Below are 26456 nucleotides of genomic sequence, written 5' to 3' on the forward strand. Positions count from 1 at the left end.
TTATTGCACATTAAAGTGCTTAAATAAATGATAAAAATAACACTAATTGTCACATTTGGGAAGCTGGAACTATAACATTTGGCATTTTTGCTAAAACAAAAGTTCTGAAATAGTTAACTATGTTATTCAGTGTTGGGAAAATGACGCTATTTTTGACGAAATCTGGCATGCAAAACCCAATGTTTAGTAGGGAATGCCGGACGAAAAACGAAAAGTCCTCTGAAGATGTTAGATAAATCTGGTTATTGTTGCATTTTTACAAGCATTAGGACCGCCTACTCAAGGAGGCATCAGATTTTCTTAAATGAAAGTACAGACATGGGTAATGTTTATATGCACAGCAGTCCTCCCAACCTCTGCCCTATAATGGGACAACAGCCTTATTACTGTGTTCATGAGTAGCCTCTCTTCAGCTCATGCCACAGATTTTCTATAGGATCTGATAAATAAGATGGCCGTTTTGAGCTAGTTGTTACCCTGACTGGAGAGAGACGGGCAAGCTCTGGCATGTGGTCATTCTCTTGTAGGCATTTGCTAACCTATTAAGATAAAAACATGCCTGCCTTACTTGAATGGCGTCTTGTTTACTGCATTTTCTACTGGCTGAAAAAAAAAAAATCAGGCTTCTGTGGCATGTCCCATTTATTCCCCACAGAAACAAAGCTGAGACTGAAGTGTTTGTGGATCTGGGTGACGCTTCTAGGATCGGTGTAGAGTTAGGCGCCATCTCTGAATTCAACCTTTCATAAAGTGACGGCAAAGACCGCTTATTGCGGAAGTCCAAAAGTGCCAGTTCAGTAAAAAATAAAAAGTTAATTTTTACATGATTACCATATTTAAATCTGTCTGGTTTAACATCAAAATACTGCAGTGCATGCAAACAAACCCACTGTCATGTTTGCTGTCAGCTTTAAAAGATCTTTTCAACAAATTTGGAGGCTATAGTTCAAGACTTAAGATTGTTGCCTGTATGCTAAATATGAAGCTGCTATCTTGGTATAGAAAATATTACTGTTTAAAAGAGCTACTGTCAGCATAAAACGTAGAGAAACATACCAGACATGGGGGATGTGGACAAAAAAATAAAAATCAGGCCAGGAAAAAGAAAATCTATGATTTTGACAAACTAGCACCAGAAATGGAGATCTGGAAACTTTGTAAAAAAAAAAAAAAAAACTAAAAAAAACAAACGTGCGTTTTCATTTGTGTAACTTAAAGGTCAGTTCATAATCTCAGTAAAATTCAAGCTTTTGTTCAATTTAAATCTCAGATTATTTTAATAAACTTACAAGCGTAAATAAAAAACACTCCATATTTAGCATACAGTTCTAAAAGTGGCAAAAAAAAAAAAAAAAGCAAGAAAAGTAATTTCCCAAAATCTAGCGCTATCCCTCGACATACTGGTTCACATCATCACTCGCGACGTCCTTCCACCCCTTCCAATGGCAAACGTCTCACTGTATGTGCATTTTAAGATAGCTCCTTCAATTTCATACACATGGCTCATCATTTTCACTTAAGGCAAGTGAAGCTCAGTCGACTACGCAGCTCCCCCGACGACTGAGTTCACATTTCAAGTCATTTGTTCAAATTCCATATTTAAAGTTAAAAACAAGAACAAAGTTACGAGAGTGCTTTTGTTGCTTTGTACGAGGGAGCAGTGGTCAGAGTCCAAACGGGACAGCTCCAGCCACAATCAGAATGATTCAAATGTGCAAGCACTGAACTCGGATTAGACTCAGGAAAGGAAAAACAACATTCGAAGACAGATTCACCCACAAATATAACCCTTCTGATTAAAAACAACGACGAAAACAAAAAAGATATGGTAGAAGCTTGGGAGTGGACGATTTTCAGGAGTCTATATTCCTCCTCTTCCTCGGAGTCTGGAGGCGCTGCGGCCGGTTCAGGAGCACATTCGTTAGTGGCGGTGTTATTGCTGCGAGCCACGCTGGGCCAATAAGATGCTCCTAAACCTCTCTGATAGGAGCTTCCTAATCAGCTGCTCCCACGCCGCTGTCATCCAAATGGGGCCTGGTGGGGAATTCACGCGCCCGCTTTGCAGAAACAGAGCGGGGGAGAAAGAGGAGGGCAGCTTCATTTAGCTAGAGAGCTGTTGTCTGTCCGCCCAGGAGTGCAAAACTAGTTCTGCATTGAATCGACATGAATAAAAACAGCATTATATGACATCAAGTAATTGACTCTACAAGACAGGCTTGTTAGGGCCTTCCTGGTTAAACATTCCTCTGTCCTTTTTTTTTTCTTCTTTTTTAAGCGAACCCTCGCCACTGCTCCTCTCTTCTCGCCTACGGCCGCTCCCTCCGTCTGTCCCAACTGTTGTCTGAACTGCTGTGGAGGCGACGGGGATTGGGGGGGTGGGAGATGGGGGGGTCGCACCAGGGGGATTGTGGCTACGTCGCTTCCAGCCCGCTAAGGTGTTGAGGAGAGAGGGACAGGGTGTCAGCTTATCCAGACTGGACTGCACAGGTTGAGAAACCCCCCCTGGATCTCGCTCGGTCAGACCCAGGCAGGTTCCCGTCCATCCCTGATAATCGGTGAGGAAGTCAAGAGGGTGGTGCTCCCTGCTCACCCCGGTGACGAGGGAGCGAGGGTGGGGCGGGCACCACAGCTTATCCGGCCTGGAGGAAAGGTTGGGGGAGGGTTGAACGACTCAGAGCGAGAGATCCGTTGAAAAAGACCCTCAAAGCTCCTGCTGTAAAGATGTCCCTTTAGTGGTCTTGTGTTTTCACAACTTTTGGTGTTCAACAAATCTACCGAATCTCCGAGAAACACCACAGGAGCCGGACAACTACGGGACAACGCGCCGCCGTCTGAACGCGGCGATAAGGCGGGGGGGAACCACAAAGCGGGGACCACGCTGTCAGCTCTTGCAGAGTTGGTCACGTCCCAGAAATAGCGGCCCTGCTTTTCTCTTTCTCTTTAACCCCGCTCAGGTGGTGAGGGGGCGGGCATGGGGGGGGGGGGATCTTCTCATGTGCAAAAAAAAAGGGGGGTGGGGGAGGCTGTGTCAGGTGGGGGAAGTGTCACAAGGCCACAGCGGTGCAGGGGTGTTTGAGCTTGCAGGGCAGCACGCCTCTGTTGAGCTGGTAGAACTCCACCAGGTGGATCAGGTCCGTGAACTTGGTGGCACCGTCGTCGAGGCTGAAGAACACCTGGCCGTCCTCCTCAACCTGCAGGACAGAGCGGCCGTCACATTTGTCACTTTAAAAGGTTCTTCACTTATTATTTATTTATGCAAACCAGTCTACAACTTTACTTTTTAGCTTTAGTACAGAAATAGTGCTGAACGTTCTATATGCTTCTGAGCATTTACTCTGTCTGTCATGCTGGATTTGTCTTCAAGAAATCTAAGTTAAGGGGCTTTTCCTGGAGGTCCTGACAATCACGCCAACTGATAATTTAACATGCTAAAACTGATTTAAAATGTAAACTCGATAATAATGTCTTCTTTGCTATAAAATGACAGTAAAAGCCCGTTTTACAGTCACTTCGTTTCTCTCAGACACGGAGTGACGCTGCCTCTGCTCCAAATAAAATCAGTAGCTGTTTTTACATGCACTAAATTTCACGAGCGGATTGAAATGAATTTGGATTAAAAAACAAAAACAAAATGTAACGATGTTACCGTTTATATGGGCACACAATCAATCAATCTGATCATGAAGTATGTTCATATACACCTGGCTTTATTCAGATTAGAACCACTCTGACAGGCGCAGTTATCAAATTTCCCTAAAGAAAACCACAGAAGAAGAACTTCCGTCTTTGTTGAATAACAAAAATAACAAACAAAGCAGTATTGTATGAGTTTGTTTGTCTTCCTGGCGTCCAGGCTTGGACATGAACCAGGCTCTAATTGAAACGTTACTGAATAAATAATCATTTTAAGCTCCTGTAATGTTTCGACTAGAAAGGATGTATCGGGAGACCAGACAGTTTTGCTTCCCTACGTATCTCCGCCACTCAACAATGTGGAAATACGTCACGTTGACGTCAGGGCGCACTCAGGTCAGTTTGCCAAATTCAGAATAACCTGATCCTGACAAGCGTTTACATGCACGTTGATCGTATTATCAATTGGCATAAACAACTCGTTTTATTCAGATTACAGTTTTACTCCGTTTGATCTTAATCTAATCACAATGTTCTGATTGCCATGTTTACATGGCGTTTTTATTCCAATCGGCCCTTTATTCCTATTACTTTTTGCCATTATTTGCATAAGTGCAAGGGAAAAAAAAGCTTTATTAAGTTTTTATGTGACAGTTTGACACAAAGTAGCAGTTAATTGTGAAGTAGATACAAGATGATATATGGCTACAAGGATTTTCTAAAAATAAAAATCTAAAAAGGTATTGTGTGTATTTGTACTTAGACTTGTCTCGATATTTTTACTGTTTTGGGCTATGTTGCCATCAGCTTTGCCCATCAAGAGACTGAAATGTGTGCTCCCAGTTTTATGCAAAAACAGCTCCAGAGGGATGTTGTTTCACAAAAGCAGAATTTAGAAATTCAGGCTAAGAGATGAAGCCAGGCTTGACCTAGTGAGATCAGAACATCCTGGTTTTGTCTGTTCCACGCAGCCCAAACCAGGCTTGGGATGTCTGACCGTGTCAAGCCGGGTTTAAGTAATTCAGGTAAAGGCTGTTTTCAGGAGACCATGAGGTCGATCACAGATTCACTGATGCTACACTGGATGAGTTGCGTGTGCCACACCTAAAACTAAATAAGAAACTTTTAATGGAGGCTTATGAGGGCTTAAATCACATCATACTCAAGAAAGGAAACACTGCCGCTGTTATAAAGGAAGAGACATGCGTTTGGAGCTCTTTATGTGGCAGACAGGTGTTACACTAATTTTCATGACTCTGACGCAGTGACACTAGAGGGCGCCGTTTCGCTGACCCTCTTCATAACTCCCGAAAGAACAGCTGTAGAGCAGTACAGGGATGACACTTTTTCAAGAGACAAGCTTTGCAAAGCCATGTTCACCTCATCAGATTTTAATAGTGGCATTTAGCACTTTGGGATTTGTATTAATATAAAGTGCATTATAAATCAAATTTATTATTATTATTATTATTATTATTATTATTATTATTATTATTATTATTATTATTATTATTAATTAATTAATACAAAAATAGTTTGTTTAAAAACATTGAGCACATAATCTAAAACAAATGAAAAAGGTTAATGAACAATACCCGATATGAAACAAAATAACCTATTCATGACTTATTAAACATAACATTCTTTCGTTTAGTTGTTTTTAAGGCTACCAGGCCTTATTGTTTGTATATCTTTTTATTTTGGGGCTGTGATTGCATATTGAGTCTGTGCACTTTGAGGGGCACTATGTTTGCTCTGGAGGAGCTCTTCATCAGCCATTAATCTAATTCCCTCAAAGGCCTTTCTGTCAGACTTAGAACAGCAGTCGAACAGTAACAAGGCCCACATGGATACTTATAAAGTTTATAATAGTATGCACTACCATTATAATACTAAAATAATAAAACGTACTTTACTGAATGGCAATATGACTCGGTGGTATTTTAATGTAGCCAAATAAAAAATATAAAAACATTCAGATAAGAAAACTGACTGACTGACAAAACCTCTATAGCCTATATGGTGGTTGTCCTGCCAAGAGGTGAAACTCCGTCCAGGTCTCCAGTCAGGTCTTCTTCCAGTATGGCCCTGTACTTGGCTTCATCAATCTTCCCATCAGACGTTACGAGTTTCCCCAGATCCCTTTACTTATTTGGGGTAAAACTTTTCCAGCAAACAAAGCTGTCAATGTTCTCTCTCCTAAGGCGAACTGCAGAAAGGACTTCTTATGGCACTCTAGATTTGCTGAGTGCACAACTAAAAGTTGCACAGAGGCTTCAACCTGAGCTGTGGCCCTCTGCAGCTCCTCCAGAGAAACTATGGTCCTCTTAGATGCTTCTGTAATGTGCACATTGCTTGGCCTGTCACTTTTGGTGGATGGTCATAGCCTAGTAGGGTTAGGGTTGCAGTTGTGTCATTTTTTTAGATGATGGACTGACCAGAGCTCTGTGAGATGTTCAGAGTTTGGGTTGTTGTTGAACTCTATGTTCAACTTCTCCACATTTTCATCTCCAACCCGTCTGCTGTGTTCCTTGATCTTTATCAAGCCAATAGAACAGAATAGTCTTTATTGTCATTATACCCAAGAGGCACAGCGAAATTCACTGCTGTTCCAAGAAATCCCTGGTAACTGGATTTATCCAGAGATTAAATTACAGGCAAGATGAATCTATTTACCAATTAGGGGATTTCTAAAAGCAGCCGGTTGCACTGGCTCTTATTCAGGGGTATGAAAAGCAGCTGAATACAAAAAATAAGACCCTTTTCGCAAGTGTGCACTTCTTTATGTTGTTCTGCTAAGGAAAATAAAAATACTTTGAAGCTTGTGATTGTAATGTGACAAAATCTGAGGCCTTGTCCACACTTTGGACTTTTGCCTTTCATCCACACACAAACGGCGCTTTACACCCTTAAAAACGAATGATTCTGAAAACTCTGGCCAAAGTGGAGATTTCTAAAAACGTGGTTTTTGAGCCTGCGTGTGTACATGACAAGACTGAGTTTTAGTGTCCGCCGCATCACGGCGCAGCGTCACATACGTGCGCCCATTGTTATAGACTTGGCCATGCAGTGGAGTAGAAAAAGAATGCTGTCAGAGAGGTTTCTACGTTGGTGTTGTGATTGTTTACGACATGTGTCTAATCAATATTAAACTGGAAAAATTCACTAGTTTATACCTCTGGTCGTTCATTTCTAACGTTACCGCGGCACCGGAGCATGCCCCCTCGGTGTTGAGACTTCAAAGTAAAAGCATACATGGATCATTATAAACATTACAGCTGGTTCAGACGGGCAATGGTGGGTTTATACGGGTTTGTGTGGATGAAAACCTTTCTAAAAACGATCCTGTGTGTCCGGTGTTATTTTTTAAAACGATGCAGGGATATATTTGTTTTTATATAGACCCGGTTACGTGTGTTCAGGGCCTGAAAAAGTTCAAACCTACCAACCAATCGAGAAACAAAAACAACACATATCTCAGTTTGGACTATTTATATAACAGAATGTTCCGGCTCTCCAAAATATACCTACAAAATGTAATTGACATGGTTTTACCTTTTTTCTACAACTTGAATTATTGGAAGCATCAACGTCACTAATGGAAAAACTGAAAATCTTTAGCTGTTTTATTTATTAATTGGCTTTGCAGCAACGTAAAACTCGTTCTGCTGTGCTGGGGCTGTGTTGCTTTGCTTCACTGACCGGTAGGATCTGGAAGTGCCTGATCTTCTGGTGATGGCACAAGGTGAGCACGAATGCCTTGGGATTACTCTGACTGTCCCGCAACAGGAACAACCTGACAAGACAGGAAATATTTGGTCAGTTATATGAGGAGTAATGTTTACAGACAGACAAATACTCGATGGAACAGCAAGTTCCTTTAATCTTTTCAGACGTGACGCTGCCAAGCCAAAGAGCCATTTTAGACACAAAGGAATGTCAGCAGTGGGAATATATTAGCAAGATACTTTACCCTTCTTAGCTACATTTCACACAATCTCTTACACATGCATTAAAACTGGATGTTTCATACTATTCCCACTCACCCATCTACTTGGCCTTGTTGTATTATCATTTTGTGGGCTTCCTCCCTCATGATACGGCCATGGAACCACACTTGTGTCCTGTGGATCACTGGGAAAAGGGGGGTAAGAAAAAGGATTTTCTAGAAAACAATTCACTTCAGATATTTGTCTATTTATCAGGCATGAGTGTATCCATGGGGTCAGACAGGCTTGATGATTGCTTTTATTTCTGGACCAGAGAGGTGTTAGGGGGTTCAGTGGGACTACCTGTGTTCAGAGTGGATGGGTGCAGGGGGCTGGGGCTGCCCAGGACATTCATGCGGTGGGTTCTTTTCTGCAAGAAAAAAGAAATAAAATTGTCATCACATTAAATACACAAATAAAGGAGGAATTTGTCTTTGGGCTTTTATATATTTGTTTCCTTTATTTGTAAACTTTAGCCAAAACAGCTAGAATTTGTGAGAAAGGAGTAAAAATTAGATTCTTCAACATGAAATGATAGGCCATAATTAAACGGAGAAAACTACGACCTTTAGGAATGTCTCTAACAAATGGAAGTGAGTCAAGCTCCAGAATGGGTTGAGGTGACCCCGCCAGGCTAGCGTCAAAACGTAGCAGCTGCTGAAAGTTTGCCATTGAACTTCAAAGACCGTCTAAACTTACTTCAGTGTTAACGTGGGATGAAACAATCTTCGTTTTTATTCTCTGCACTGTGGTATAATGTCAACGTGGCAGGCCTAACAGAACGTAATGCTGGAAACAACCTTAAAACATAGTTTAAAAAAAATCACTTCAGTGTTAGTATAGAAACTATTAGAGAATGGTTTGTCTGATAACACGACAACAGGAGAAATAAACGTTGGAAACACTCAGCAGGCTGCAGCTGAGGCTGCTGTGACATCTGACAGTCGAGATGCAGACTTGGTCTTCGGTTTAATGTGAATAAATTAACTAATAAATGAGTCAGATGTTGAACTCTGCCACTAAAATCCACAAAGGACAAGTAGTTTGTTGGCTTTATAACGCTGCTTTTGTTCCGAGTCTGGTAGTCTGCTTTCCGTTAGGCCAAGTCCGAGTCCAGTTGGTCTCGACTGGTATTGCCTGAAATAGTAATCGTTGGAAGAAATTTCTGGTCAAGACTTGACTGCATTTATCTGAAACCTAAAACATAACCCTGCAGAGAGTGCTTTCCCCAATGGAACGTGTTACCAAGGCAGTTTCTCTAATTGCTGATCATTAAACATCGGTCCCAGCCCGGGGCCCGCATGAAAAACACTAGTGGGGAGGATTGATGCCTAATAAGGGAGCGGTTTTATTGTTGTCAACGTTTTTTTCTTAGGGAGAAGTAGTTCAGTTCCCACAAGTTAAATACTGGATTAATTTATGTTCACACTTCACCCCTGAACTATCTGAACTAAAGTCCCACTCACATAAACTAGTTCTCATTCATTAATCAATAGTTTGTCTTTATAAATCACAGATCATGACATCATGGGCTAATAAGCATTTAATTATGACAGATTGCAGCATTTGGAACACGGAGGCTTCCTACTAACTCATCTGTTTATTTCTCCCCACTTCTCCCTTTGCTCAGATTCTTAGTTTGCGTTGGCCGAATTCCTAATAAAGATACTCTCACTTACACGTTCCCTTGATTTAGTTGTCAGAAAGAAAAATGAGTGTAATTCTGATGGAACGTCTGCTCATTAAGAGTGGATTTTTAATTGCGGCCAGCCTGGGAGCATAATGTCCTCGCTGATGAGAGTCCTGGTTCTGTTTGAGGATGTCAGCTCACAGAACTGTGACTGCAGACCTGGTATGATCTACAGCCTTTTAAGGTTTGGGCATGAGCCTTCAGTTTATGTTGCTGCGTTTAATGTGAGGACTAGATGATAAATGATGGGTTATATGATAAAGATCTGTGTTAACGGCCCGAGACTATAAAGTTTGTCCTAAGAGTTTCTCTCTGTGTGCAGCTTTGGCTTACTACCGGAGAGAGGGCCGTTTAAGGATACCAGGGAGAGTGCTTCTTGCATTGAAGTGACAGCCAGCTGTCACATAGCACCAGAGCATTAAGTTCAGAGATGTTATTGTCTGAATGTATGTCTCATCGGTGTCAAACACATCCTCGGGAGTGTAAGGAATACCAGACAGGAAGCAACGAGTAAGGCCAAAGTACTGACCTAAAACAAAGTCAAACGAGAAAATTGCCGTCTTTTTTAGTCGTTTTTCCAGATGCTAGACCTGCTTACCCTCCAAGTTTGTCCCTCCTCCAGGGCGGCGCTCTGGGCCTCGACCGGGTTGTCAATAACACGGCCGGTCCTGCCCGAGAAGTCCATGGCCACCAGAGAGTTCTCGGACACGCTCCGCTGTAAAGGTGGAGAGAGGAGGCAGGCGGGGGAGGGGACGCACAAGAAATGGGGTTGAGTAGAAGTGATTGGAGTCGGGGGGGGGGGGGGGGGGGGGGGGTAGAAAAAGGTCAGAGGTCAAACAAGCCAGACACAGTCACTGAAGCATGACAAATCCTGTCTGGACACAGACCCACTTCAGTCAATCCACAAGCGCTCCTCTGAGGAAAAGCTCGAGCCTCTCCTGGATTTCTGATCGTGTCGCTTAAATCATTCAGGTTCCCTTTGAACTTTTTCTCTTCAGTGAGGAGAGAAAAGGCTTGGCTAAAAAACAAGTGGCTCTTTTTTTTTTTTTTTAACTGCCATTTTCAAACTAAAGCCTTTTCTTCAATACATGAAATATCTTTGAATTGTTCAGAAACTACTGTGAAATCAAAGCCAATGTCAAGAATTGCAACCAAAAACATTTATGACCTCCTTTTCAAACTTTAATTTTTTATCTAGTTACAGTCATCTCTCCGTGTTGTAGTGGGCTAAGTCTGCATCTCTGAATTTAATTGCAGTTGCGTCAGGAAGGGCATCCGCCATTAAAAACTCATAGGGATTTTATGCGATAAACACAAAGTAGTGTACAAGTATTAAGTAGAAGGATCATTTTTCACATCTGAGTAGTGTGGGGTACATTAGTATTCAATCCCCTCAGTTAAAACTTCGTACATCCACCTTTTGCTGTTGCAGGGCCTTTGGGGTATGTCGCTACCAGCTTTACACGTCTAGAGACACTGGATGGCTCTTTTGCCTCCTCTTCTTCATGAACCAACCAACAATGAGATTAGACGGAGAACATCTGGTAACATCAATATTCAAATCTGACCAAATATTCTCAATTGGATTTAGGTCTGGCCTTTCACATAATTATGCTTTGATCTAAACCGTGGGCCTGTTAATCAACAGAGGGGCAGCATCTGGGACGACACCAGCTTGTGTTTTTACAGCCTTACAATAACTTAATGCATTGAATAGAATAACTAGCAGCTTTAAATTATACTTCTGATTTACTGTCACTGCTTGAGATTCTTAGACCAAACTTCACAAACAGGCAAAGTCAGTGTATAAATCTTTAGAGTTCCAGCACAAAGTTTGTTTGGGCTGTAATGGGCTTGTGATTTAAGTGAATTCAGAATCTCTTATAAGGAGCTGACTGAGACTTTTTCCAACACCTCGGGGTGTGATGGTTTTTTACCCGGTGAGACACGGCACACGCGTGTGCTGCAAATGAGCCGGCTTTGTTTCGTGTGCAGTTTTAACTCAGCCCTGGAAGGGGGTATGGGTCAGATGTACTGAGGTGTGATGGCCGTAGCCACACACTAGGGTTGTCAAAGGTATTGATACTCTAAAACTTATCAATATGCAAATGCTGCATCTGAATACAATACTAATTTTGCATGGTATCGATACCAAATATTTTGCATACGAGACAAACGAAGATGGAGCCTGTATGCCATCAGCACTTTAAAGTGGTGGCAACCAAGTCCCCGCTGCCTCCGAGTGCGAGCCCTGCAAGCTACCATGGTGCAAGATCGTACACCTCTGAGTTTTTGTAACTTGCTGCGCGCTGCTTACCTGACTCCGCCAGATAGATTTGCTCCGCATATCCATCTGGAAACCTTCCGTTGAAGTAATTTTGGGAAGGGGCGAAAATACTGGTTAGCTGATTGGCCTATGTTGGTGATAGACGGGCCAAATGAACCAATCAGATTCGTCGTCGCTCTGTGACGAGCGACGACGAAAACACAACCTCAAGCCAAGCTACTCTTGCTGCTGCAGGTAAAGGCTCGTTAGCTCAGCAAAGAAATACTCTGTAATTCCGATAAAACTTGCTCGATAGCCACGCTAACGCTAGTTTCATCGGCTGAAGCCGCCATGTTCTTTAGACTGAACTGACGCGCTTCCCGTTGCGTCACACCTCAACCCGCCTCAACGCTGATTGGACGTTCGTTTGGTGAACGGCTCCAAATTTTCTTTAACGGAGAGTAGCCAGACTGATCTGCGAGTGAAACCTTGAAAGCTCGCGAGATCAGGATGGTCTCACGAGGCTAGCGCGCTGCGTGCATGCAAGTTACATTTGAAATGGGGGGGATTCGAAGGAGCCCTCACCGAACAAATTTGCCTGTATTGACATCAAATGGCCCAGAAGTTATAAGTGGCACAATTTTGTTCATTGCTATGTTGTTACCGCTTATTCTGTGACTAAAAACAGCATAGCTACACATATTATTGGCAGACTTTCAGAGGTGAGTTTATTGGCCAAGTTTGTGGGTACAAGCAAGGATTATGATTTCTGTTTCCATCACTTGCAGTATAAATCAAGTCTAAAACAACAACAACCCACAGAATGTAAAATATTTACCTGGTTGGGTTTTGTTATCCAGTTTTTTTATCGTTTGTTTTTTTGGCCCTATTCTGCTGTGTTGTTAAGGTCTAATTCCCTCTTTTTGGCTTCTGGACTTAGATGTTTTAAAACACCCAATCTCTAGAAAATCTGGATAAAGCTTTAATACAGATCCTTTAAATCCCAGTTTTTGATCAGGAATGCCTTGATTTCACAAAATAATAAAAAATATAGGCATATGAAAGCTTTGTTTGGCATCTACAAGAAACCCAAACCTGAGAAACTTGGGTTTACTGTCCAAAGTAAAAGGCTCGAAAGGTCAAAAAGGCAATGATACTGACTTTATTTCTGAAGGATCGTTAATGTAACTCAACAATGAGAAAGATTGACGCTAAAATCATGATTGTCTTCCCGTTTTGTTTGCCACATCAACAGATATATTTTAATGTCACTAAAAGGAAAGGCCATCATCTAGATGAATATCAGTTCAGAATTTTTTTTTTTTTTTTTAATAAAAAAAGGCTAATTTCCAACTCTTTCCCCTCCCATCCTCTGTGTGTGTGTATAAAAAGCTGATTTTTTTATTTTGGGGGATTTTTTTTGCGGCTCTAGTGGCTCGCTGCCTTCACTCTTTGGTCCCTAACACACCATGTAACACATTTTTAGCACAAATATTAAACAGGCTTTGGTAGCCCAGGGTTGTGGGTTTCCTAGTGAAGATGATGAACCATCAGCTCAATACTAGATCAGTGAAATGGTCTTTGCCAAGTAGGTAACAGGACAGCTGCGATAGGATGATGGCAGAGAGGAGATCCTCACCACAGGCGCAGAGAAAGATGTGTTGTTAGCCTTCCTGTGTTGGGGCACATTGTAGTTCTGGTACAGGACAATCCCATACTGTAGAGACAGGAGATGAGATGCTATCAGGTCTGAATGCCATGAAGCCCAATCCAGCAAATAAACAAAGAGCCCTTACTTTGAGCAGTCGGAAGGCAGTCATCCAGCATGTCCTGCTCTGTTCGTCCTCGGCACACAATATCTTCAGCTCCTTACAGTCACTCCTGGCTTTATTGGGCTGTCAACCAAGCAGAGGACACAGCAGGGTTTAAAATTAACGAGAAACACGTTGTGAACTCAATCACAGCCAGGCCCAGCTCCTGCGGCATACAAAGATCGTCACACTGTTGTGTTTCATAACACCGGGTCATACTTTAATTATCTTAATGTGCACGACATGTTTTTAGAGGCAACAGGGATTTTGACAGCCAATATTATGAAATATTTCAGTCTTGAAAAGTCACAGCTTCCCACAGTATCTGTAATGAGACATAGAAGCTACAATCAATCCTTTCACAGCGATCTTTAATAATCACTGAAAAATGAATATTAAAGATTGTTTAACTGCTTGTTAAAGGGGACATTTCATGTAAAATGTAAATGTTTTGAGTCGTCTGAAGTTACTACAAATATTACAGCTTTGCTTTTGCCCCCAAGGTTGCAAATATTTTATTAATTGAGTTATTGGGTGAGGGTCTCTGTATCCTACAGATACAGCGCAGGTTATTTTTATTGGCACCACATGTAAACATACGTTAAAAAAAAAATACCTAAAATAATTTCAGCTTTTACTTCAGTAGCATAATCTCACATCCATCCTTTAAAGTACATTTATTTATGCAATAAATAAATGTACTTTAATTAGGGACATTTACATTTATTAGGGTACATTTATTTATTGGCATAAAACAAACCTCTTTTCCTATAAGTAACATTCACCAGTGGGACAATTATAAGTACCCCTAACAATACATTGAAAATAAATGTAACTACTGTATTTTGTTAGTTTTGCTCTAGTTTTTAAGTTGATCAGAGTTTATAGGGAGTTTTAATAAGTAATCCATGCCTTGTTGTATATCCTGGGGTGTAAATATGACGTGACACAGAGGCTCATGTCTTTCAGCCACAGGCCACTAAGCTGGACAAGAATCTACATTTATCTCGCCTCCCCACACAGTTCATACAGCTTTTACAGAAAAATTAAGCTTTTCAGCAACAATACCACTGTGAAACAATGATTATTAAAGAAAGCCGCTCATATCCACTGTTAAGTATGGAGGAGGCCCTATGATGCTGGCGTGGATAACAGTCCACTGAACTGTGCATGGCATCATAAACTCTTTGAAAAAACAGAACATTTTGAATAAAGATCTGGTGAGCTCTGACAGTAGATGTGTCGACATTTGGTCTTTCAACTGAAAAATTATACAACACGTAGAGCTGGGCGACAAAATGATAGCAATATGTATCTCAAAATCTTTTTCCTCAATAGACACATGAGAAAGGGTCGATACAGACCTTCAATTCAGAGATAAGAGGAATAGCTGCGATAATAACATAATAGCAGTTGTTCTGCGATGGACCAATGCGGTACCGCGCACGTGACGTCACCGTCTCAAGAGCAACGCCCCTTTTGCCGCTTAGGTAGGGCATACAGGAGAGAAAGCACGGATAACTCAGCTATTACAAGCGCAACAGAACCAGCGATATGACCGACTTTACAGCCGTTAAACTTTCCCAAGACGATGTCCCAGGCACACGGTTTACTGGTCGCACTGTCGAAGAACACACCAACCTTCAGCTCAAACGATGGCTTGAGGTTCGAGGGCTTAAAAAAAAACGGAAAACTGGCCGAGTTGATCGAACGGTAAGCTTTGTTTTTTTTTTCCTGCGCGGCGATCATGGCAGCGTCGGCCGTTTTTTTTGTTGTTGTTTGCAATCACCGTCCAGGAATGGGTATATGTTTAATGTTTGTCTCATTTGAAATGTTTTTGAGTAAGCCTGGTAGCAGGCTATCATGTTAGCGCCTGCTACCATGATAGCCTATATGCTGTCATGGTAGCAGGCGCTACTTTATTAACATGTCGGCCACCAAAATACTCTTAACTTGACTTGATGTCGCTGGAATTGGGTCAGGATGTTCTTCGGTTGTGCCCTTTCCTCCGACAAAATGCTTGCTACATATGTACTTGAATTTGGTAACTTTTTCCGGGTTGAACTGTTGTGTAGGCCGACCGCCCCGGTGTTCCAAGCGTACACATTTTTCCTTGGCAGTCTTGAAGAAAACATCCTTCATATGCGGCCGATCGGCGTAACTCGAGTCGCTGTTGCACGTTCCATAGCAACAATGTTTAAAAACCATGGTCTTAGATTTGGAAAAAGCAGTCGTTTACCGAGTAAAACCTAGGCTAACGCACGTCTCTTTTACAGCGACACAGCGGCGGACTATGCAAGCATGCCCTACTGCGTACCACGTGATGTGACGTCATCGTGACGTTGTGTTTCTAAAAATAGCTCGCGCGCGGTACCGCATTACGCTGCTGGAATAGAGCCGCGCAAAGTTAGGTTAGCACAGTAGCAGCTAATGTTTGTTCACCTGCAGCCTTTAGTTAACATGTGGAACATCACTGAATAAAAGAAGAAAACATTAGTGGCCCGGAAGAAGATGGAAGACATCATTAGCTATGCACAAAAGTTCAATATCGGATTGAAATGTATTTGGCTTAAAAAACAAAAAACAATAGGATTGTACCATTTATATGGACACACAATCAAGTAATTCGATCATGAAGTGTGTTTATATACACCTGGCTGTATTCAGATTAGGACCACCGACAGGCGCAGTTATCAAATTTCCCAAAAGAAAACCACGGTAGAAGAACTTCCGTCTTTGCTGAACAACAAAAATAACTAAAAGCAGTATTGTACGAGTTTGTTTGTCTTCTGAACATCCAGGCTGGACATGAACCAGGTTCTAGTTACGGTTGAAATGTTACTGAATAAATCATTTTGATTTATTTTAATGTATCTAATAGAAAGATTGTATCGGGAGCACAGACACTGAATCAACATTTTTAGGTGGTCATCTCACACAATACACCTAGAGTAACCATCGGGGCGCTGAAGGGAAGAGATCATAGGAAGGACTCTGGACGACCTACTGCCACAGTTCTTAAAATGTGCTCCAATAGGAGTTTTTGACAAAGCATTCACCTTTACCACTTCTGGTAAAGGTGAATCTGAACTTCAGATGAGAACCTTTCAGGTTATTTTTCCAAGCTAGAACCTGGAAGGTTGATTTCTGAGAACAAATTGAGTATCCAATGAAACAAGATATTTCACGCCCGCTTGCAAAGCCGATGAACAGGAATGTTATCTTTGCTTATCGTGTGTGTTATTATCCATTGGTGAAAAAAATGTGCCACTATAATGGCATTTGGTAAATGTAGTTTTACTGGGGTGTAAGCAGACGTAAAGGTTTGAACACTGATCAAGAGAGATTATGGGATTGGCAGTGGCCAGCAATCCCTCTCTCAGCATGCTCCAATCTTGTCAAAGACTGCTGTCCTATTGGCAAGTAGAAGTTGTGGAAAGTATCAACCATACAGAAACAATTATTTTCAACATGGAATTGTTATCCCCACTAAAAATAAATGTACTTATATTAAATTTTTCTCCCCATACTAAATGTTTGGTTTGAGATTACGCTCGCTGCTGCAGTTACAGATTTACTTACTTTAAGGTCTTTGTTAAAGACCATGATGGGCTCATGCCTTAAAGAGGCGATCATACCACTTTCATTATTTATTCTCATCTACGGTCAATAAAAATGGACTCATCTGGTGAAAAAAAGGAAATATTTAGGCTTTTAATGAAACCTTTGAATCCCCCCCACCACCACCACCACCACCATGTAGTGTAAAAAAGAGCTGAAGAGGTTATAGGGGGCGACTCAATCTACCATCCAGGCTTATCCCGCTAAGCTTATCCCAGATCAGCAGGTGACCCACCACAGATAAAGCGTGGAGCATAGACTGTGTTTAACCCCCTGCTGGGGGATGTTAACCCTTGTGTCCTGACACAGACACACACATGATGCCATGTAGGCAAAGGAGCACAGGCTTTTGTTATTAAGAGGTTTTCCTAAAGATCAGAAGCATCCGCTTCAACCGGGATGGCTTTATTATGCAGTTCTGTGGAAGCTGCTCGGATCACTACACCCAACACCCCAGATCTTTCTTCTCTCGTGGACAACTCACTTAAAATGGCAGAATAAATTAAAAAAATTGATACTTTCCCATGTGCAGTAAACATGTTTTACCTTGATGCAGAACTGGTAGTCTGCAGGGGCGTTGTAAAGTTTCCTCCCGGTGATGATAGTATAAATGTTACTGTCCTCCAGATCTGAGAGCACCTGCAGGTGTCTGGGTTCCTGATGCGCAGTTACAAAAAGGCAACATGGCAGTCAGCTAAAAATAGTAAAATGCTCATTTGGATTTAGTTTCAGATTGAGTGCAGCCATGGTTTCTCACCTTGGATGTTCCTTTAGTTGAGTAATAAAGGCCTGAGCGTCGCAGGAACATGTAGAGCTTCTTCCAGGACTTTCTTCCTGGCTCCTTCACATAAAGATAGCCCTGGATCTCAGGACAGCTGCTGGAGTTCAGAAAGTTCTAGAAAGAAATTAAAAACAAAATTGCTCTGCAGTTAGAAACATGCAAGGGATAAATGGATTATGTACAGGATTAAATTAAGAAAATGAAGTCTAAGGAGCAGAATTATAAAGACACCTGTCTCCAAGTCACTTTTAGAAGAAATTTGCAACCATTTTAATAAACCTATTCACTAGCAGAATATTAAATTATTCCTATCAAGCTTGGACACTGTGATCCTGACTTATTTTTAAATTTTCTATGAATCATTATATACCATTTCTATACATTTTTCTTTTTGCACAAAATACGAACCTAAGATATATAACCTAATATGAACCCTTTGTGCCGTCATTTACACACATCTTATTTTTTGAGCTACAAAATTTTTAACTGACTAAAGGACATTTTACATCTTTTGATGCTTTTTTGTTTCAATGAGCGCTGATCTGTTGGAGGAAGAACATTGTCATAACCTTTACATTTGTTTCCATACGTGCAGGATCACAGGTTTTTAAAGCCTTTCGCACTAAAAGCCGTTTCCAGAAATTCAAGGGGCGAGTCTGGCTTACTGTTAGGATCGTCACTTCCTCATTTACAGAGTCTTTCGATAATGTTTATACCCTTTGACCATTTTCCCATTTTGCTTAGATGAGAGAATCTGTCGACAGGACAACTATTAGCTTTGCACTGCACAAATCTGGCCTTAATGAAGGAGAGGTAACAAGAAAGCTATTGTTGAAACTAATCCATGAGAAGTCTCCATCGCAGTTTGATACAAGCCAATGGGGACAATGCAAACTTGGAAGAAGGTGCTCTGGTCAGATAAGACCAAAATTTAACTCTTTGACCTGCATGCAAAATGTTATGAGCACGTCACTCTGAAAAATCTGCTCAACAACCTTAAACTCCCATCCACAGCTATGAACAAAATGGTTTAGATGAAAGCATATTAATGTTAGAAATACCTTTTCAGAGACCAGACCCAAATCCAATTCAATTTATGGCAAGACTTTAAAATAGATGTTCACAGATGCTCTTAATTTAATTTGACAGAGTTTGGTCCGTTTTGCAACACAATTGCAAGCCACACTTTTCAGTTTTTTACGAGATTTTAAACCATGTAATATTTTTGTTCACAAACCCACCCAAGCCCATTTCTTCACAAATTTGCACTACTTAGTGTTGGTCCAACACTTAAAATCCCAATAATACACGTTTATTTCAAGTTTGTGGTTGAAATGTGGCAAAGTGAGAAAGGCCCTAATAGAAAATACGTATTGAAGTGTGGCAATATTTACATTTGTGCAAACATTCCCCGAAATGACATTTGTTTTTAACCATAAAACGAGACTCTCGGCTTGGCCACTTCCTCACCTGTAAGAGCTGTGCCTGGGGGATCGAACCGTCAGACTCATGACACAAAGCCACCATGTGCTCTGGAAAAAAGTTCTGGATGGGAAAGAAAGACACAACCAGCATACTGACAATGAGAGTCAGCGAAAGGGACAAAGAAAGAGACAGTCACCTGAAACCACTTAGTGCATGCAAAGCTAAGAGAGGAGAGCATCTCTCTTTACAGAGTAGATCTGTGTGTGTGTGTGTGTGTGTGTGTGTGTGTGTGTGTGTGTGTAATGAACACAAGAACTCAAACACTAAGTGGTGGGAAGTGAAAGAGGGCACTCCAGCCTTGCAGTAGATGCAGTATGATCTCACCCGCTGATGTAATCCCCTTTAGCCAGCAGCAGCAGCAGCAGCGCCACTGTTAGCGTGATTGACAGACTGCAGCCAGCACTCTGGTGTTTTACTGTGCTCATTACCACAGGGCTGAGATCACCTGCTGGCTCCGACACACACCTAAATCACCCCGGCAGTAATGTCACTGTATACCCGGTCGACATGCAACAGCAGAGAGCCCCCCAGCTTAGCCCACCTCACCAAAAGATGTCATGCAGGACAGCAAACACTAGGTGGCTAGCACCTGATTACCAAGAAATTAGCTGTGTATCAAGCTGCGTTATTTCAGGTTTAAAAAAAAAAAGTGTGATATCATCTAAAGATGTCTCCTCATTCTTCAACAGACCCTTGTTTCAAGTTGTATTACTGCTTTTAAATGAAGGACTGGAACATCCAAGCACTTAGACCAGAGGTAGCTAACAAAGACTGTACAGCTCTGCTTTAAGGGGTATTATTCAATAACTCAGAATCTTTTGAATTTAGGGAGGCCACTGCTGCTCTGATGATAGGGACAAATTACAGCTTACAGTCTGACCCGCTTATTTGCTGTGAAGTCATTGAATGCTGAATATTTGACGGCTGTTTCAGATGTTGTTAGCGAATATTCCCAAATATGCACCTTTGACTTAAACAAAGCATACCTGTCTGTCTTCTGCTAGGAAACCGGCACTTTTAGCCGAAATTATAACAAATTGGCACAGCTGATTTTTATCCTCATTAATTTTACATAATCTGTTGTACTTTGGAACGACGACAACTTTTTTTTCCTCATGCTTGCATAACATGGAAAAGTTTTTTTCCTTCTGTTTTTCCTTTTTATCCCCTTTAAAAATGTTTCAGAATAAACAGGTTTTAATATCAGAAAAGATATAAAAAAATAAATAAAAAACAGTTTACAAAAGACGATTTTATTTTTTGAGGAAAAAGAGATAGAAAGAATAATTGCCCTTGTTTAGTCATGAACTTTACGTAATAAATTAAATCCTCATTAACTCAGATCCTTTTGAATTTTAATTAAATTTAATGATCTGAAACATTTTAGGATTACAAACAATTAGCTCTATTAAATAAAAAATAAAAAAACTTTCCCATTTTCTTCCCTTGATATTCCACTCCGAATATTTTAAGGAACAAGTTACTTCAAGTATGTCATGTAATCAACAACTTTATGGGTTTCAGGGTCAAAAATGTAATTCATTTAAAATGTTTACATTTTTCATGAAATTAAGAAAAGTGAGTGATTAGTGAGAGGCACTTTAAGTTAAACAAAAAAACAACATGATAAATGTTTGGATTGGAGTTTCACAGCAGTGTAAAAACCCCAGAACCTCTCAGACTGCGAGTAGCTCAGAGCATTCTGCACCAGCTCTGAGGCCGAACTGAAGGTATATGTTCAGTGCTTGTCAACAGCTGCTAGCCCGCTGACATACTGACCTAAAGCTGGTGAAACGTTACACCAAACATCAGCATGTGAGCATTGATTTATCGTCATTCGTGTGCATGTAACACGATAACGGCAGCATGTGCTGAAACGCAGCTTCACAGAGCAGCTCCAGTCCTTCGGGACTGACTGGGACAAAAATGTACAAACTATTAAAAGTAACATTTAGAAAGCTACGGGAGAAAAATGTACCGGTTTTAGCCGCTAGCTGTGTGTATTTAAAACTACCAAGGACAAAAAAACAACAAAAAAAACTGTAGGCACTCTGCTGCGGTGTTGTGTGTGTGAGAGAAGAGCTGCGTGCTAAGAGCCAGCAGTCACGGAGAGGTCATACCAGGGATACGGGAGACTCACCAGGGGGTTCCTGAAGAATTCATATTTGGCATAGTTCTTCCTGAAGAGGAATTTACTGTCGCTGCTCATGGAGGCTTGAACCTGAACCACCAGTTCATGGTCCTCCAGACACCTCTCTGTGTGAACACAGATGGCCACAGTTAGTCCCGTTTAACGCATCTGTGAGAAAAACCCTCTGCTCCAAAATCTGTTTCACGTGCAGCAGCAGTAGATGCCACTATATGTGACTTTATGCATCAGTCTTACATAGAACATTTGAGTCAGATACATAAAAGAAAACAAGTTGAAGTTATTTTACAGCTGAACAGCCCCTTGCAAAAGTGTTTCTTTCATAGTTTGTCGCATTACAACAACAGGCCATCATGTATTTTATGACTTAGGCCAACATTCGGTTTCCTGAGAGTGATGTTTTCGGCTCTTACTTCTTTGCTAAACAGCTTAAGCCCCAGCAAACTACACAGCGAGTGTCTGTGAACATCAATTTGGACTTAATTTATGTTTGGATTTGATGCTTCTGACACACGAATATGCTTTTATCGAAACCCTTTCCATTGTAGCTCCGGCTGTATGTTTAGGGTCGTTGTCTTGTTAGAAGGTGAGCTCACCACTGTCAAGCCCAACAAGTTCACTTTAAGTCCAACCCTGTCCTTCCCCATGAACTCTTAGCAGCTTCTCTATACCTGGGAGAATCCTCCCCACAGCATGATGCTGCCACCACCACATGTCAAAGGAACCGTGTATTTTCTTATATGCGTTGCCTCAAATCATGTTTTGCATGTAGAACAAAAATGTTTATTGTAGTCTCCTGACCCAAACGCCTTCTTCGACATATTTGTTGACTATTGGCACATTAATGTCTCTTGTCTCACTTTCAATAAATCACTCTGAGGTCAATTTAACCTTTTCTTTTGAAAACCATGTATAAATTCTCTCATTTTAGTCAAATATAAAGGAGGGAAATATTTGAAAAAAAAAAAACAAAAAAAACAACGAGACCTTCTTGAGCCATAGGAAGCTAATTAAATAATGATATGACATTTAGCAGAAACATGTATAAACGCAAAAGTTTGAGATCGCTGCACAACTGGCACTGCTTACACAAGTGTTAATTTTGATGAAGAACATGCATTTTGCATAAAATGTAAATCCATTGTGGGTTTGGGTTTGAAATTTGAAAAAGGAAATTCAATTAAACACAAATTATTTCCTCAAACATCTAAGAGATCATAAAAATAATCTTGTTTCTAGGGCTTTATATTTAAGGCATTTACAATAAATTTAGTCGATTACATTATAGATCAAAACTAAAATGACTATAGAATAATTGAAATTATCGCAAAAATAAATTAGACCAAAACTAAAGTAAAATGCGCAATTCTGTGTGGTTGTAACATGACAAAATTCAATGCTTAATAACACTAACAAAGCAGTTTAGTTTCACTTGCCACAGCTCATTGTGAGATTAATTTTAAAGGATTGCTGGTTAAGTGGCAATACGTCAGATTTTTGATTTGAGTTTCCAATTTCATCAGAAATGTAGCCTTTTAAAACAAAGTTCATAAACTACTGTAAGGTCAACACTGAATGTGCTGTAAAACATGCAAACTTTTCATAGACCTTCCTAAGCAGATCTACCCCCTTGAAAACCTTAAAGCAACCGCGGAGTGAAATACCCAGTAAATGCACATCTGAAATGCTGACCCGATTCAGTTCTGGAGCAAAACTGAGCCGTGCTCATATTAAATGTCCTTTTCCCGTCTATTAAGACCACCACCAGGGATGCTTTCCTTCTATATTTATCATCACATCCCTAGTTCAACTCTTGCATCCAATGACACAGCAAGAAACATTGTCTGCTACTATGAGACGAGTGGGGAGGGGGGGGGGGGGTATAATGAGGAAGGGTTTCACCTCCTCCCTGCCTGAGACGAGGCAGGGAGGAGGTGAAGGTGCAGAGGAGGAGTGGCGTGAGATGGAGGAAGAGGAGGAGTAAGTGAGGATGAGGGGGGCATTGCAGAAAGGATGATGTCATGTATTTAGGCTGATTGCAGAGAGCAGCAAAGCCATAAGCAAAGTACAAGCCACAAATACACAAGCACACATTAAGAGCTCACACAGGCCTAACCTGCTCTCTGTGCGCCCCAGGAGGCCAGTCATGGCTTTGTCTGTCTATGTCTTCTGAAACCCGAAGGTTCGAAGTTCCAGCGTGATCCTTACAGCTAGCTAAAATTCACGTGCAAAGGACTCCAAACCCCCACACTACAAGGCAAACAAACACATTTTTTGTGTGTGAAACTGCGGTTGCCGTTTGTGCTAAAAACAGCTCTCTGGCTGCACTTCAGGGGTGGAAATGTCTGGACTCCGTTTGTGTGCTCGCTCAGAAGCGTGCTGGCTACAAGCGGGGGAATTTCCTGTGGAAGGTTAACGCAAGATTGATTGGCCAGAAATGCTAGGGGCTCGTCCGACAGAGAGCCACCATTGGCTTGTCGCGTCTCTGGTATGACGCTTAAATCCAGGCCTCTTGGCCCCCAATCCTCCTCCTCCTCCTCTTTCTTCCTTTCTGTCTCCTTCTTTTCCTTCTTCTCTCCCTTTCTTTATCCCCCCTTCACAGCTCTCTGCAACTCACATTCCATCTCTCCAGTGTACTTCCCCCCCCCCCAGAAACACAGATCAAGCAGGAAATAGTACAAAGCGATTCTTTGACTCTAAAACTACGATGTTGGTAGGAAAGCTTCACAGAGGACAAAGAAAGATTCAGATAAGAAGAAGAAAAAAAAGAAGAAATTAATAAAGCTTCAAAGGGAATCACAGCAGAAGTGGGGAGGAAAAGCAGTTCTTTCTTCTCTACGTTTTCTCCCCAGCCCCTATAGCAAACTATCTGGGAGGGTGCAGGGATTGTAAGTAGAACATGGAAAATGGATAATCCCACAAGTGCCACACCTCCCTCGTACGGAGATACAGGCACACGCGCATGTGGCCCATGCTAAAGTTAATGCACACAGGGAGGCAGGAACAGAGTCAGGAGGACCAGTTTTGGTGCCCAACCCAAACAATTTTATTTTACTAATGCAAATTATAATCAGCTGATAGGTGGGTACACATCAAATTCAAGGGTTTTAGGTTGAAATGCACAGAGAAACATGCTGGTTGAAGCTCAACTGGGCCGATGAACGATTTACAACGACCCTCTTGTTGCTACAGGGACAGGACTCGGCCATTTTTGTTACTAGTGGGGTCAGACAAGGAGCATGAGCTGTAAGAAGCTTGTAGAAAGAAAACTATTTTCTATAGATGGATGTCACCTGCTTAGAACAGGGAGTTACATTTCAGCAAATACCAGGAACACAGCATATGTGGAAATAAGTACTGCCCCACTTTAGGCAAACGGGACATTGTGATATTATTGCCAAATACTGTGATGATACTGATTACCATTAACCCACATATTTCTTACTACCCTCTGTACCATCATTACAATGTCCGCAGCACTCTCCCTGAACTTTGTGATCCTGATCACCAACATCTAGGTCAGGTGGGTGAAAAAAAGACCATTCAAGGGGTCAATCGTCAGTATCTGAGAGCACGGCACCTGAAATGCTATACCCTGCTAAATATTGCACCCAAGCAGCTCTTTGCAAGCGCAATATTGTTCACATTGACACTGCGATCACAATTGCAGTTCAATAGATTGTGCAGCTCTAGTGGCAATGTAGCAGAGGGACTAGAATAAATGGAAAACAAAGGAGGTTTGGAGCATGCGTCATTACCTCTAATGTGCTCGGAGGCTGAGGGTTAGATTACAGGTCGGGCTATCCCAACATCATTTTCAAATAGTAGCATGTTGGTTATCTACATGTGTAATCGACAAATACAAACACCTTGGGCTTTTAAGATTGCCTTTAGAAACATTTTGCTTAAACTGTTTGCAACACAGCCATTCATTTAAAATCTCAGTGTGTCGCGCCATTCCCCCAGTAAGCCCCGGCTAAAGTCCGGCGCTGCACAGGAGGCACACCCCACAGGGTCCATCTACCTCTGCAGATGCACCACAGGAGTTCAGACACTGATGATGCACAAGGGCAGAAAAAGATCCACTGTAGGCAAATAAACAGGACTAGAGTCAAAAATTAATAACCTGGTTTACAGGCTTTTGAGTTTGTATAGTGGGGATTTTGTACGCCATTAAGGCTGATAAAAGTAGTTGTGATAAAATTGTCGCGCTTTCTTTCTGATAATCTAGCAGACGATGAAAGTCCCTTTAAGTCTGATAGCAATTAATCCATTAACACCAAATGTAAGCAATAATAATAGTTTTAATTTTTTGCTATAGATGCATTTCAGTCCGTCAGAGTCACGCTGGGACCAGTTCCCTTACCGAGGCCGAGGACGGGGTGGTGCTCCACCAGCGACCAGGCGTTGTCGTCCACACAGTGGCTCTTGTAGACCAGCAGCTGACACACGTCTCTCGCCGTCATGTCTGCTGGAATCTCCACCACTTTGCCGGCACCATCCTCGCTCCAAACCTTCACGATCTGAAGACACACACAGCACAGATGAACATAAGCACAGTGGAGGTCGTATTTTCTACCAGCAGGACGGGAGTGATGTGCACCAGAGTGTCGCACCCAGGAATTATGCAAAAAGATTATGCAGGGAAAATAAAAAGAAGACAGCAGTGTCCAAATTTACCTCCATGACCAGGTCCACCCTTAAAAAAGGTCTTGTTCACATGATTCTGTCACTCGAACATGAAAAGGTGCTTTTAAAAAAAAAAAACAGAAGGATGACGTCCAGGAAAGGCTGGCCTGCCCCTGCGCCTGTCGTTCAGCCCTTTTGTCTACAACCCAGCCAAACTTACTCCAACGAACATCAGCGAATGCGCATCTGAACCCAGAAATCACACACTGCTCGTCAACACGCAAGAAACAGACACATTCGGACAAGCCTGCGCCGACAAGGCTTAGTTAAAAACCAAAATTTCCCCCTGATTCACACTTGGACAGTGAAATAACTGTGGTTTTATACGTGTTGCATTTTGTC

At 41.6% G+C, this 26456-nt stretch overlaps 1 protein-coding gene across 9 annotated transcripts in view; it reads right to left on the minus strand.

The window, feature by feature from the left end:
• Nucleotides 1–1258: 1258 nt before the first annotated feature.
• The window catches only part of LOC105931958 (growth factor receptor-bound protein 10), a 63409-nt gene continuing 38211 nt past the window's right edge, over nt 1259–26456 (minus strand). For 6 of the 9 annotated variants that reach the window (XM_012870892.3, XM_036144916.1, XM_012870891.3 and 3 more), the window contains 12 exons: nt 25792–25948; nt 21417–21532; nt 19262–19336; nt 17768–17905; nt 17557–17667; nt 13375–13473; nt 13218–13295; nt 9911–10027; nt 7926–7992; nt 7680–7767; nt 7336–7429; nt 1259–3191 (listed from right to left, as the gene is read on the minus strand). In XM_012870892.3, the coding sequence (XP_012726346.2) occupies nt 3045–3191; nt 7336–7429; nt 7680–7767; nt 7926–7992; nt 9911–10027; nt 13218–13295; nt 13375–13473; nt 17557–17667; nt 17768–17905; nt 19262–19336; nt 21417–21532; nt 25792–25948 (1287 nt within the window). In that variant the 3' untranslated portion in view covers nt 1259–3044. Of the gene's footprint in view, nt 3192–7335; nt 7430–7679; nt 7768–7925; nt 7993–9910; nt 10028–13217; nt 13296–13374; nt 13474–17556; nt 17668–17767; nt 17906–19261; nt 19337–21416; nt 21533–25791; nt 25949–26105; nt 26191–26456 lie in introns of those variants that run through there. The other 3 variants (XM_021320684.2, XM_036144917.1, XM_012870898.3) reach the window with 3 other exon arrangements.

This window comes from Fundulus heteroclitus, chromosome 13, assembly GCF_011125445.2.
Source record: "Fundulus heteroclitus isolate FHET01 chromosome 13, MU-UCD_Fhet_4.1, whole genome shotgun sequence".
Lineage (NCBI taxonomy): Eukaryota > Metazoa > Chordata > Actinopteri > Cyprinodontiformes > Fundulidae > Fundulus > Fundulus heteroclitus.